At 46.1% G+C, this 14994-nt stretch overlaps 1 protein-coding gene across 4 annotated transcripts in view; it reads left to right on the top strand.

Moving 5' to 3' along the window:
* Positions 1–14577, top strand: part of LOC138983229 (golgin subfamily A member 4-like) — a 74328-nt gene extending 59751 nt beyond the window's left edge. For all 4 annotated transcript variants that reach the window (XM_070356644.1, XM_070356642.1, XM_070356643.1 and 1 more), the window contains 9 exons: positions 463–609; positions 1318–1660; positions 2195–2331; positions 3163–3334; positions 9307–9437; positions 9894–10160; positions 10993–11127; positions 11576–11647; positions 12249–14577. In XM_070356644.1, coding sequence (XP_070212745.1) covers positions 463–609; positions 1318–1660; positions 2195–2331; positions 3163–3334; positions 9307–9437; positions 9894–10160; positions 10993–11127; positions 11576–11647; positions 12249–12293 — 1449 coding nt within the window. In that variant the 3' untranslated portion in view covers positions 12294–14577. The remainder of the gene's footprint in view (positions 1–462; positions 610–1317; positions 1661–2194; positions 2332–3162; positions 3335–9306; positions 9438–9893; positions 10161–10992; positions 11128–11575; positions 11648–12248) is intronic.
* The last annotated feature ends 417 nt before the right edge of the window (positions 14578–14994 follow it).

The following is a 14994-nucleotide window of genomic DNA, read 5'->3' as shown; positions in this document are numbered from 1 at the left end:
TTTTTAATTGAATTTTGAAACGTTAGCCTATCTGTTTTGGGATTTCATTTTGTCTGTCTGTGTGTCTGTCTGTGTGTCTGTCTGTGTGTCTGTCTGTGTGTCTGTCTGTCTCTCTGTCTGTCTGTCTGTCTGTCTGTCTCTCTGTCTGTCTCTCTGTCTGTCTGTCTGTCTCTCTGTCTCTCTGTCTGTCTGTCTGTCTCTCTGTCTGTCTCTCTGTCTCTCTGTCTGTCTCTCTCTCTGTCTGTCTGTCTCTCTGTCTGTCTGTCTGTCTCTCTGTCTCTCTGTCTGTCTCTCTGTCTGTCTGTCTGTCTCTCTGTCTGTCTCTCTGTCTGTCTCTCTGTCTCTCTGTCTCTCTGTCTGTCTGTCTGTCTGGCATTAGGTGCATGCATGCTTTTCTCATACTCTGGCTCTTCATCTACTGACATTAGTGCTGTGCCATAACCCCATGTTTGTTGCGTGCAGGATGAGATGTTACGCCGCCTGTCAGAAGAGTTGCGGCGAGGCAGAGGGCGCTCCGGGTCGCTGATGGAGGAACTGACACGACTGGAGGCGATGGCAGCCGGGGAGGAGTACAACCGTCCCATGTCACCGCTTGACCTCATTGCGGGGGTGGGTTAAGCTTTCACCAGTGGTCATGCTAGCCGTAAACCCGCTAAGATTTTATGTCCAGAATATCTTATATCCGATAAATCTTATATCCGTTTAAATCTTACATCCGGTATATCACGTATACCTTGGGTATATCTTACATCCAGTTTTTCTTACATCCGTGTATCTTAAATCCGGTATATCTTATATCCAGTATATCTTAGCAAGTATGAAACCAATAGTTCTGCGACTCCAACCAGTCAAATGAAGTTCGGTAACGGACCACTGAATAAATGACTAAAATTGAGGAGAAAAAAATTCAATCTCCGCGCTTAAATACCTTGTTTAAATCAGTTCTTTATTAAGGCTTGGACATGTCAATTGGGCAAGACTGACCTATTTGAATTCTACTTACTCAGGGGTAGACTCCAGCCTTAAGTATTAAGTTTTAGCATGGCCACAATCCACTTTCACACAATTTTGTTGTTTGATGGTACAGTGGATCCCCCATGTTAAGACCTGAGAAAATCTGAGAAAATCAGGTCTTAATAATAGGAGGGAATCTTAAAATGGAGGTGAATGTATAGACCTTAAGAACAAACATCTGAGAAAACAGTTTTCTCAGATATAGAAAACTAAGGGTTTTAAAAAGGCAGAAGTCTTAGATTGGGGGATCTTAAATGGGGGTTCAACTGTATCTTTCACGGTGATTTCTCATCCTCTCCACAGCCCGCCAGTTCAGTGGAAACGGAGAGACTGCTGTCAGAGCGCGTCCCCCAGGCAACGCCCTTCAACCGCTGGGCCTCCGCCTCTTCTTTGGGTGACCCCTACGATGCTTCAACCGGCAACGACCTGCTGCACGGTGCTGACAGGTCATCCTTACAGCGACCTAGGTCAGCGGAGCAGGTTAGGAGGGGGTCGGGTCATGCCACGGGCGTGGGAAGCGCGCTAGGCTACGCTGGCGAGACGCTGTGCGTGGCCATCTTGGACTATCAGCCCGACGCAGCTTCTTGCAGCGGTCATCGCAGTCTGGAGCTGCCCTTGAAGGAAGGGGATAAAGTTCGCATCCGAGGTCAGTGTTAATGGTAGAGAGCTGAGATGGTAGAAACAAAGGGAAGTAAGCACTGTAAATACAGACGACGAGAGCAAGTGAGAGTTATTCGGAACCAGTTTTCTAGCACCTGAGAAAATAAGAAGCACTAAAATGAACAAATGACTTTTCTCCACGAGAGTTAAGTAGCTGACTAGTTGTCAGTTTGAGAGGACTTAAAGCTAGAGTGCTGATTGCGTAAACTGCAGTAGGTAACAGGTGTCGCAGAGATAGTTTGTGTTGTGTTATTGTAGCGTTCAATCAGTGGATGGCGCTCTGTATAGGTCTTTTCCCCTTGCTGGGTTAAAGTACGGAAACTTCTGCATTTCATGTATAATTTCTTTTAATAAACAGGGATTTGAAACTTGTGCACAACGTGTATGGATGGTTGAGAAATAGTTTATTTGCATGCAATTGTAAGTCGGTCAGGCAGCGCGGCTTTTTTCTGAGGGTTTTTTTCTCCCCAAAAATAGAACAAAACAAGTTTTGCATCATACATGTGTGTTTATGTGACAGGCCCGGTGGATCGCCATGGTTACTGTGAGGCGGAGGTTGGAGGTCACACCGGCCTGGTCCCGGCCAGTCACCTGTACCCTCTGACTGACACCAGTCCCCCCTTCAGGCTCACACACCAGTATCAGGGCCGTCACAAGGTCAGCATGCGCTTAGCATTTTTACATTTAGTGTGTGTGTGTGATTACCTCGCCGGCAACTTCCAAACGAGTTTCATCGCCCATTTTGAGATATGTTCATTTTATTTTGTATCAATGATTCTTGCAGTTAAAACGTTTCATGCGTCAGTAATTTTTTTTATCAGTCAGGGGGAAGGAAGAACAACACCAAGGCCCTTACTTTTGACAATTTTTCTTTCAACGTTACCACTTTTTACCCCCGAAAATATAAATTTTAGCTAGATTTGATAAAAATGATGATTGGAAACTAAAAAGAAGTTACTTTACTGTGTTCCTGTAAATTGTCATTACAATAGTAATGAATAGAAGCATGGTTGCTAAGGAAATATTGTATTTGATTGTAGGCTCTTTTCTCAAAATGGCCACCGGGCCCGTTCTATACTTTGAAACCCCATATCTCAGTGAGTTTTGAAGCTACAGGCATAAAACTTATATCAATTTAAAAGAAATGATGTGAAGAATATGGATATGCTAATAGCTCAATTTGCCAAAAATAGCGGTTATCCCTGGTTTCGTGAGACTGGGTCACTCATCAGTGTTTGTCCACTTAAAAGACCACTGGGTCGAGGTACTGTAAATGTAATGTTTTGTTTTGTCAATAATTAAAACGTTCCAATAACCTATAATTCTTGTTTTTTTTTATTCTGTGTGTGTGTGGGTGCAGGCATATGTGCGTGTGTACGCTTGTGCACGCTTGTGCACGCTTGTGCATGAGTTTGTATGTGTGTGTGTTTGTCTGTATGTGAACACACTGTTCACAAGGTCCTATAAAGCTTGACATGTTTTACACAGAACTCGGGAGAGAACAGTGCGGAGCAGATAGTGGAGATGTTCGACGATCTGCAGGACCCTCGCCTGTTGGCCAGCCTCAACCACAACCACAACCACTCCCCACAGCCCGCTAAACGTCATGGCCACACCACCGCCACACAGACACGACAACGCCGCTCACAGGCCAAGAGCAGTGAGTTGGGCTTCTGTCTTTCGTTAAAACCATTTATTCAAAGAATTTCAAATAACAATTCCGCGTATAATAAATTGAACCGATGAAGCACAACAAGCTAAGCTTATAAACATGCTCTTAAAAGATCAGAGTTCTGTCTTTGAAGTTAGTCTGATTTTTACTGTGAAACTGTGATGCGTAGGGGTGTATAGTTTGATTCTTTTTGTTGACTGTGAAGGTTTTCGCACTGTGCCTAACCATTATTAAATTACATATTATTACCCAACTCACATATAGCAATTAACTCTAGTTCAGTGCTGGTAACGCTGTACGCGTTCCCCTTGGTAACAAGGGAGACCACCCTAAAAAAGAGTGATCCATCCCATAATATCAGACCGATGTCCGGTCCAACATCCGTATGCGTGCGCATACGCCGCCATTTGTATCATTCTCTCTCAGCGGTTCAACTGGGAAGGACGCTTCTGATGTACGCTCCTGCTGTCTTCAGCTTGCCATAGTCTTTGGCTTTGGCATCTCCCCTTGGTCGTCGCCTTTCGTTTCACCTTTACCTGCCTGTGTGGTGAGATCTTTCCGTTTTGTTATAACTTTAGCGACGTTTTTCGTCGCTCGTTTTGTACTTGTGAAATTTTTCTGAAATTATTTTTCTTTGAAATTTTTCGTGAGTTATTTTGCTATGGCGGAGGCTGCGCTTGTTGATAGCGTGAATAGGAAGCCTAGTTCGAGGCAGGTGCCTGACGATTCGCCTCCTAAACGTAGCTCGAGGAGAGAGAAGGGCGCAGGAAAATCCGCGTCTGTTTCTTCTGATTCAACTTCTGTTAAATCTCCCGTGTTAGCAGACGTCAGTTTAACTTCCGGTCAGGCTTGTTTACGTTCTGGCAAGAGTGGTGGTTCGGGCAAAAGATCTTCTTCTTCTGCTTCTGCTTCTGCTTCAACTTCAGATGGCTGCCCTGGGTTAGCGCCAGCTGAAGTTGCGTCTTTATTGTTGACTTTGAGCGCTCAAGTTTCGACACTTGCGTCGGAATTATCTTCCACTAGGGAGGAATTACGTGCGCTTCCGTCGGGTGTTTCTGATGTTCTCTCTTTAGCACAGTTACGGCAGTCTCCTGCAGTTCCGGCTTCGACTTCCGCTAAGCCTTCGGCGACTGTGACTCGGGCGGATGTCCATGCTTCGCAGGATGGGAGTACCAAGTTGGTGTCTCTTCTGAATGTGACACCAGTACAAGGTATGTCTACACCGCTTGCCGGTGTGCGAGCTCAGGGGGCTCTCTCTGGCGATGGATGTCGTGAGAGTTCTTATGAGCAGCGAAAGGACGAACGCCTCCGTACGTCTCTTTATGAGAATATCGGGGACCGTTTTAGTCCTCTTCCGCCCAGGGGGCAGGAAGTGGTCGGTTCTGCCGACGATAAACGGTCTGATGTTCTGCCTCCTGGCTCCGAGCTTGATCTCGAGTCGGAGTGTAGGGCGGAAGACGGGGATGCCTCAGTGGTAGAGGATTCCCAACTGAATTTGCCCGCGAAGCTGTCAGCCGCAGTGGCGCTGGCGGCGGAAACGGCGTTCAGATACTTCCCGGAAGGGGTGGTGAAGGACAAGGCTCAGCTTCACCCACCTCGTTCTGCTTTTGACGATTTCCGGAGTGCACAGGAGCAACGGCCTCGCTTCCGCTTCCGGGAATCGTCAACTATTGCCTATGAGATGGCTAACGTCTTGTGTGGTAAACGCAAACCGGCGGTGCCGTTGTTGGTTCAGCACGGCGAGGCCCCGGAAGACGTTGTCTCTTGGCTGGCTCAGCCTGGGGCTCGGGCTGCTTCCGGTGTTCCGAAGTTCAAGCTTACCCCTTATCCTTTGGATCTGATGGACTCTTTTGCTCTGCCGTCAGGGGCACTTCCGGTGACGCCGGAACTTGCTGCTTTGAGAGAAGACGGGTACAGTAGGGATAGAGTTGTCCCATGTACTGACGGTTCTCTCGCGGCTGTGGAGGAAGTTGGAAGGTCTTTGCTGGAACTCACGTCAGTGTCGGAGTCTCTGCAAAGGTCTTTGTCCAGATCGATTGCCACATCTCTTGATCCTTTTGAATTTCGGTTTGATGCGTCGCCGACAGATGTTTCGACACTGCTGGCTACTCTGGGCAAGGTGACTAGAGAACAGGTTGCTTTGTCTGCCCGGCTGTATACTCACGCAGTTCTTTCAAGGAGGTCAGCCTTCTTGTCGGGGTCCAGATTTCGGGACACCGCGACTGTGGAGAGGCTGAAGGTCTCCCCTTTTGCTGAGGGGTCTCTCTTAGGGCAGGCGTCTTTCGATGCACTCCAGAAAGAGACGCAGGACGCGCGGGATGTAGCGATCGCGCGTTTGGCTTCACAGGGCTTCCAGAAGCCTCAGGGCAAGTCTCAGACTCAGGCGTTTTCTTCTGCTAAGCCTCGGACGTCTTCGTCAGGTGGTGGGAAGGCCCAGAAGCAGTCATTCTCCTCCAGGGGTAGGGGGCGTGGAGCTCCATACCCTAAGAGGGGTCAGTCTTTCGGGGGTTCCAGGGGGTCGGGGCGTAAGCCTCACCCCCAATGAAACTTCCCCGAACAACACATCCCGGTGGCCCCCGCGCTAGTTGTAGCGGGCGGCCCGTCCAGGGCCCTTTCTTCCTGGCTGCAACTGGTGGCCAGCAAGTGGGTCACGGGGATAGTGTGTTCGGGGTTCCGGCTTCTCTGGTCAGGGCAGAAGGCTCCCCTGGTCAGGATAATCCCGCCCTGCAGGGCGCCAAAGGATTTGGTGGCACGGAACGCGGTCCAGGAGGAGGTCTCGGCTCTGCTGCTCAAGGGAGCTATAGAGGAGGTCTTGGACGCGCGGTCCCCGGGGTTTTACGGCAGACTTTTTGTAGTGCCGAAAGCCTCGGGGGCGTGGAGGCCGGTGTTAGATCTTTCTCCTTTGAACAAGTTTCTGAGAGTAATCAAGTTTACCATGGAAACTCCAACTTCGGTTCGGGAGGCCTTACGGCCGGGAGATTGGGCAACGTCGATCGATCTTACAGACGCTTACTTTCACGTCCTCATACATGTCGCGGACAGGAAGTGGCTTCACTTCCCTTGGGGCGGCAAAGCTTACCAGTTCAGGGCTCTGCCGTTCGGCCTGTCTTTAGCTCCGTGGATTTTCACGATTGTGGTCAGGCAGCTTTGCGCTCTTGTGAGACAGGAAGGCATCCGTCTCAGAGCATACCTGGACGATTGGTTAATCCTTCACCAGAACAGGGGGCTTTGCGAGGCTCATACGCACAGGGTGCTGAGCCGGGCGGCACAGCTGGGTTTCTCTGTCAACCTGACGAAATCCGAGTTGGAACCATCCCAGACGTTTACTTACCTGGGCATGGAATTCGACACGCTTCGGTGGTCTGTCCATCCGTCTCAAAGGCGGATCGACAAGCTTCAGGGTCTGATTCGGTCTCTCTACGGAGAGAATCACGCCAGTGCAAGGGTTCTGACTTCGGTTCTGGGTCAGATGGAATCCATGGCTTCCCTCATTCCGTTGGGCAGGGTTCACAAGAGGCCTTTTCAGGCCTCCCTGCAGTCAAGGTGGGATCAGACATCCCAGGACTGGAGTGCTCCGATCGCACTGGGAACTTGGTTTCAGCAGACCACAGGGGTTTGGCTTCTTCCGGATTTGTTCCGGGGTGTTCCCATTGTTCGTCCACCGCCGGAGAGAGAGTTGTTTACGGACGCATCTCTGACGGGGTGGGGTGCTCATCTGGACGAGCACATGGTTTCGGGAGTTTGGGATTGCTCTCAGGCCTCCCTACATATCAATGTACTGGAGTTGGAGGCCGTTTCCCTGGCGCTTCTAGCGTTCAAGCCTTTTCTAGAGGGCAGTCATGTACGTCTTCACACCGACAACATGTCTGTGGCGTCGTATGTGAACAAGCAGGGGGGGACTCGGTCTCACAGTCTTTCCGACATTGCATGTCGCATTCTCAAGTGGTGTCACGCCCAGCACATTCTGTTGTCAGCAGTGTACTTGAAGGGCAGTCTGAACGTCCTTGCAGACACTTTGAGCAGAGGGGACAGGATTGTTCATTCAGAGTGGACTCTCACACACCAGTCTTTGCAGCGGCTTTGGTCGCAGATCGACAAGCCCAAGATAGATCTCTTTGCGACGAGGTTTTCGGCGAGACTTCCTCTCTTTGTGTCCCCCTTCCCGGATCCTCTGGCCTGGAAGGTGAATGCTCTGGAAGTGGATTGGTCAGATCTTCCGGCGTATGCCTTCCCTCCGTTCTGCCTCTTGGGCAAAGTCCTCAGGAAAGTGGACTTAGAGAAACCAGCGCTGGTTCTGGTCGCTCCTCTGTGGCCAAGCCAGCACTGGTTTCCCGACCTACTGCGTCTAGCAGTTCGGCCCCCGATCCCTCTCGCCCTGAAAAGAGGAGATCTCGTGCAGCCTCGGTCAGGCGTTCAGCACGAGAACCCACAGATCCTGGCCCTTCACGCGTGGATTCTGTCCGAAGCGCTTTGCGTAGGGCAGGGGCCTCTTCCCCTACTCTGAGATTCGTCGGACATGCACATAGAAAATCGACTTCTTCGGTTTACTCATCGCACTGGGCCTCTTGGTCTAGGTGGTGCGCGCTTAACGGGGTTAAACCTCTTTCTCCTAGGTCTATTCATGTAGCCAACCATCTGTCTTGGTTGGCTGATCAGGGGGCTTCTCCCTCTTCTATTAGGGTCCGGAGGTCGGCGATCTCTTCGACCCTCGCGCAATTAGGCCACAAAATTTCGCTCGGAGGGGTTATCGCTAGTGTTATTAAGGGGGCTGCCCTTTTAGCAGCTCGTTCAAAATCGCTTCTCCCTGCATGGGATTTGTTCCTGGTCTTACGTTTCTTAGCCTCGGATGAGTTCGAGCCTCTTTTGTCAGCCACTTTGGCCGATTTGACGCGTAAGACTGTGTTTTTAACGCTTCTCTCTACTTCAAGGAGAGGTAGTGAGGTGCACTCTTTGTCGGGTTTAGACAAGGATATTGCGTTCGAGAAGGATGGTTCCATTTCTCTCAAATTTGTTCCCGGCTTTCTCGCGAAAAACCAGAAACCTGGCCAGCTTTCTCCAATCTTGCGTATTCCACCCTTGAGCAAGATTTTGGCTCCTGGAGATCCCGATATTGCAAATTGTCCTGTGAGAGCTCTCCGATGTTACCTGTCTCGAACTCGGCCTGTTAGGTCAGAAAGTCAAAAGCTTCTTTTCATATCTTTAAACACGGCTAGGTGTAAGGATATAGCGAAGGTGACTCTGGCCAAATGGATCTCCACTCTGATCAAACGAGCATATGCCTGGTGGCTAGTGCAGTCGGGTGATGTTAGGGCAGTGTTGCCTCTCACCGCGGCTAGAACCCATGAGGCGAGAGCCTGGGCATCCTCAGTGGCAGTTCTTCGGTCCGGCAAGCTAGCCGAGGTACTGGAAGCTGCGTACTGGCGCTCTGAGGACATATTCGTCAACTTTTACCTCGGAGACGTCGCTTCTGTAAGACAGGATGGAAGCTCCGCGCTGCCTGCCATGGTAGCGGCGGGACAAGTCCTGCATGCCTAGTTTTTGGTAAGTACCCACCACCTATAGTAGCAATCTGCTATATGTGAGTTGGGTAATAATATGTAATTTAATCCAAAATTTTAATAATAAATTTTCATTTAATTAATATACTTACCCAACTCACATCGTTTAAACCCTCCCGCCTCCCCGCTGTGGTGGTATTGGGTTCTAAAAAAGTAGTGAGTTGGGCTTCGTTCGAATGATACAAATGGCGGCGTATGCGCACGCATACGGATGTTGGACCGGACATCGGTCTGATATTATGGGATGGATCACTCTTTTTTAGGGTGGTCTCCCTTGTTACCAAGGGGAACGCGTACAGCGTTACCAGCACTGAACTAGAGTTAATTGCTATATGTGAGTTGGGTAAGTATATTAATTAAATGAAAATTTATTATTAAAATTTTGGATTTCCTGTTTGCCAGACGCGGCGCCAGAGCCCCCCAGCAACCTGCACATAGAGGAGGTGGAGGGCAACAGTCTGGTGTTGGCATGGCAACCACCGCCACTGGACCAGCACGGCTGCAGCAACGGCTCCAAAGTTGTCGGCTACAGGGTCAGTCTGCTTTGCTGTAGATTTGTTTAATTTGTTTGCTGTCCATGCGTCAGTTATCTCAAATTCTTTTGCAAAGCATGAAAGAGTGCCTTACTTTTTGTAACTTTGTGATACACAGGAATGTTACCAGGATTTAGTTTTCATTCAAGTTTTTTTTAATTTTCAGAAGTTTAAAGCACACCAAGGCATTGCCTTTCTCCCCCTGTTAAAAAGTTTAAAAATTCTTATGAAATGACGACAAAGTTTTTATCGATTTTAAATGAGTTTGTGCCTTTCACCAACTGCTGATGCCAAAGGAAAACCCTGATACAATGTACAACACTTTATTCTTCATCAAAATAAAGACATTAAAAAATGAAAACATTAAAAAATGAAAAGTGTTATTCGAGGCAACTTACCTACCTGTCAACGATTATAAAACACAAAGCATTCATTCCTTGTGTGGTGTTCCCACAGATCTACCTGAACGGGCGAGTGTGCCAGCAGCCCCACAGCCCCAAACTGTCGTGCACGAGGGTGGAGGGAATCCGCCACGATCGCTCCCAGCAGCTGGCCATTCAGACGCTGGCCGCATCGGGTCAAGTGTCATCGCGCGTCGAGCTGCTGTACCAGGGGATGACCGCGCCCCCCTCGGCCAACAAGCGGGCTGATGACGGGGAAACAGACACTGACCTGTCCTCCATTCTCAACAGTATTCATTACAAGACGGGCAGGAAGCGCATGGTGAGTTGACAGGGATTTTGTACAGTGGAACCTCCCTTTAACTCATTGTCTCCCAGGTACAAATATATCCGCACCCACTCATATGGGTCTATCTGACCAGGTACGGATATATCCGCTCAGACTGTTAGCTTCAGTCGCTTCCTGTAACGTCCATCTAATGCCTGCATGTTGATACACAGTTACTACACAGTTACTACAATTCTGAGTGACCTGCTGCAGCACAGATTGTCTCGGCTAAAAAAAACCTTGGTCAACATAGGTGGGGTAGAAAGTGTTAAAGACTGCCCAAAATCTGAACAAATCTGGTCTTAAAAAGGAGGGAGTCTTAAAATGGGGGTAAATTTACAGAGGTTATGAACAGAAAGTCTGAGAAAACAAGGTCTTAAAATGGAGGGAGTCTTAAATTTGGGGGTCTTAAAAGGGGGGTTCCACTGTATTGATTTTGGGTGTCGTTGTCCTATCGTCCTGCAAGGTTAACTCTCATGGACATGCGGGCTACTTTCTCATTGGAGAAAGCGAGCTGACATGATGTTTCGTGAATTAATTGGTGCATCCAGATTAAAGTTTTTCTTTCCTATCTTTTTTCTTGGGGGAGGGGGGGGGGGGGGGATTCGGATTGCTGGGTGGTTTTTATTTTCATTTGTTCAACATGGACTTGTAACTCTTAAACTCTTAATTGCTGTGATTGTTGTTTATTTCTTTTCCAGTTTGAGTTTATTTAATTTGTGGATTAAGAAGTGAAACTCGGCTTTGTTTATGCATGTTCCTTGTGTTTTATTATTAGAAAAAAACAGTATTGTATCAATAAAAGTATCGGTGACTGTCATTTCAGGTGATGGGTCTGTATGACTATGACCCAGAGAAGCAGTCACCGGGGGATTTCACCGCCTGTGAGCTAGCCTTCAACGCTGGTGACATTCTCACCGTCTATGGGGAGGAAAGGCAGGATGGCTTCTTTCACGGAGAGGTAGGCCTGTGACAGACTGTTATTTCTGTTCTTCTTCTTCTCTTCTTCTTCTGCGTCCATGGGTGCAGTGAAACTCCTACGTACACTTGTGTTTTACACTGGTGGGTTTTAATGTCGATGACCGTTTTTCTCCAGCCATTTAGCACCAATTTCAGGGGATGAATTAATGCTTGGCATTTTCATGTTTCTATAATCCACCGAACTCTGACAAGGATTACAGGATCTTTTCTGTGCAAACTTGGTCTTGTTTTTGCGTGTACACACGAAAGAGGAACTTCTTTTTTGAGGCTTCTGGGGCCTGTTCTGTAGGATCTATGTTGATAATTTCTGTAGATATGTATGAAATTCTTTCTCTGTGCGTGAGTGTGTAAATGTGTGTCCTTGTGTGTGTACATGCATGTGTGTGTGTGTGAACTAAGAGTAACCACGGAAACATGTCTGTTTTCAGAGGAACGGTCAGCGAGGTCTGGTACCGGCCTGTTTTGTGGAGCCGGTCACACAGGGGGTCAAGTCAACTCAGGTACACTTGTTGCTGTTAAATCTGACTTCTATGCTTATATTGAAGAGCGTTCCAAAAAATGGCTGTTTTTATTATTCCCCATGTATTTTCTTCCCTTAGGAAGACAAAAAGTTGTGTTTGTGTCTCCTAGTCTACTGAAAATGTAGCTTCTAATCGTTGACTCACCTGCGTAATCAGGTAGTCAGTCATACCCCTTCAGAGTGAAGACAGGCAGAACAAAGCCAGAGCAGTAGCTAGCCGCAACGTCCAGAAACTACTCACCTGTTGTCGTGATCTTGCTGCAATCTCCCAAGCACACACTAGAGTTTCTGTGATGTTGTTGCTACAAGGTCGCGGTAACATTACAGGAAGCCGCAACTACACGTGGCTTGTTACTGATATTTGTTTAGATTGCAGCAAGGATGCTGCGACCTTGCAACGACTTCGCTGCAACTTTTCTTTTCTGTAAGGGTATTGTTTTGATGTGTGGCTGGTTGGGAGGCCGGTCTTTCATGGTTTTGATTATGGCAGCAGAATTTGATGCTTTTGTGAATGGGTCTGTTCTTAAGATATTATTGTCAACAAGTACACAAGCATTATGATATGCCTTTCTGTTTGACAGAAACACAGTCCAATCAATGGGGCTTCCACCTCAGGAAACAGATGATGAGGACTCAGTCGGCACGAAACGTACTTCAGTTGGATGCTGTGACAGTTTGCCTGGCCTATGATGCCTGTAACCTTCGTCGGCACTAGTCTACACACTCAAGCTCAGGTGTCGTCCTTGTCAGAGATTTTCGTCATGAAGGGAGATATCTGCATGAGGACTTAAGTCGCCAAGGACAAAGTGTAACCAATCGTGTGTAACAGCTGTTATTCATTCTCACATGGTTGTGACTGATGGCATTGCGATTGAAGGAAGTGTATTTCACTTGACAAAGTTTGTGAATATGTGAAATACGTGGTCTTGAAGAGTTTGACAGTCTTCTCCACCACTGACTTTGTGAGGCACAATCAAGTTCTTCACGTCCAGATCACTTCATCTACGCAGAGCAGCAAGGCCTCAGCAAGGTCACAGCAAGGTCAAGGCAAGGTCATGGCCGTTACTTCTAATGCAAAGACTAACGAGAACAGCAACAAGAATCAAAACGTGAACTATGACCAAGGAACTATGGTAAACTTTGTGTTGTGGACAGCCACTGGGTCGACTGTGTGAGCGGATGCGGGTCAACGATGTTTTGTTGGTGTGCACATCACCTAAAATATACCTCTTGAAAGATATGCCTTTCACTCCGTGCACTACAGAAGCGTCGCCTTTTTTCTGATCACATCAGTCAATCCATTCAAAAGTACCTGGTCATTGTGTGTGTTATAATTTCTGACAATTCGTGTGTGTGGAAATTATGATTTAAGTTTTAACCTAAGCAAAGGGCATTTGCTTGTGTAAAGAGCATCCCACCAGAAACAGAAAGAACACATGCATAATTCATAATTCTCACTGTTTGTTTTGATAATCATTTTGTTGATAAGAATTATTCATTCCAGTTGTTTCATGCAGTCACCTGTTTATTTAATTTTGAATTTATGTCATGCTTTTTGTACAAGGTTTGATTTTGTGCATGTGTTGTTTAATTATATATAGCATGTAGGTTTTGAATTGAAGTTTTTCTTGCAAGACAAATATCTGTTTCATTTAAAATGATAAAAAGAAAAGTAAAGTAGATTTGTATTAATAAGTGTCTGTTTTATGTATAAACACAAAAAGAATAACAGAAGATTTGTGTAGATGTTTGTGAAAAGTAAAAGGTGCTTGAAAAGCAACGAAATATTTATTATTATAATGTTTATACTTCTGTAGCTGTCTAGTCTCAGCCAGAAAAAAATATTGTATCTTTGCTACAGATTTGTAGTCAGCTCAATACGTAAATGAAATTTGAATCGAACTGTGGCCCACAGATTATAGTTGTTATATTGTTGAGAATTTTTCATGACTAACACTGTACTGGTAATAAAAAAGTAATAGCCTCAATTTTAAAGAATTTGATAACAGAGCTGTAATAGTTCTTGTCAAATGCTTGCACTGTAAGTACTACGCATTATCTGAGATGATTGAAAAATAATGTTCAGTCTTCGTCTTTTATATTCGCTTTTAAAATGTAATGTTCTTGTTGGAAGATGACATAACGTGATTGCATGTGTTAGGACAGACAGTGTACTAGCTAGCTTGCATGTGTTTGTTCAAATTCTCGTCGTGTTAGCAAGTTTTCTTTTGAATGTTGTACAGAAAAAAGACAAAATACTCAAATTACTGGTTGATTTAAATTGCTGTGTGATTCTTGGAGCCGTTTCCTTAAGGCGACCAGTGTGACTAACTCAGTGTGCTTGTTGTTTGTCCGAGCTAAACTTAAACAGCAATTCTTGTTCATAATAACTAGTGTAGATGTATATGCTTTGTTGATACCAAGGTATTCATTGCACTCTTCACATGTTTTCTTTCCATTATTTTGCATTATTTATTTATCACACAGTTTTGTGATCCGGACTCTGGATAATGTACTTCAGGTTCAAATCATAATTAACTGTGGATTGTGTAGCACAGTATTTCTCACACAAGTTCGGACACTTTCATTTCTCTCATTCTGTGATATCTAAAGTTATATAAGCTGATGAATTGACCAGTACAATTAAAGATGATTGTGATTGCAACTATGGGTGATGTGGCACCAACAAATGTCGCGAGATGTGAAAAAAGTGCCCAGTGTTTTATGTCTTGTTACTTCGTGTTAATTTTAATGTTCAAGGGTTCCTTATGTTTCGACAGGCCTGCAGCCCTTTTCAACAATGTACGCAACAACAAATTGTAACTATGCAAATAACTTTGATTGTGTGATGTATGATTATTTATGTTTTTAATTGTGTAGAAATGATTTTTCAATGAATTATGATATATACTTGGCTGTTTGATTTTAAAGAGAGAGAAAAAGAGGAAAAGATGCGGAGAGAGAGAGAGGGAGAGAGAGAGGGAGGGAGGGAGAGAGAGGGGGAGGGAGAGAGTGTGTGTGTGTGTGTGGTGTGCACATCTTGTGTGTTTAAGAGAGAATGGATGTTCTGTGAACAAACACAACTAACAATTAAAACGCTATTTATATGAGAAAATACAATATATAAAAACTACATCAATAACAATCACTTTCCAAAAAGTTTTCAAACAAGAGATTCTAGTCCATGAAGGAATGTCTACTTGGTACTAGGGAATGTATACAACTTTCACAAATCAACGATACTATTATAACTATGGTACATGTAGAAAAGTAACAGAAACAAAAAGAGGGGAGGCTATGATGTAATTAGTATTGTGAGGAGTTCAT

Source organism: Littorina saxatilis, linkage group LG12, assembly GCF_037325665.1.
Source record: "Littorina saxatilis isolate snail1 linkage group LG12, US_GU_Lsax_2.0, whole genome shotgun sequence".
NCBI classification, from domain to species: Eukaryota; Metazoa; Mollusca; class Gastropoda; order Littorinimorpha; family Littorinidae; genus Littorina; species Littorina saxatilis.
This window is presented reverse-complemented; position numbering and strand designations above follow the sequence as displayed.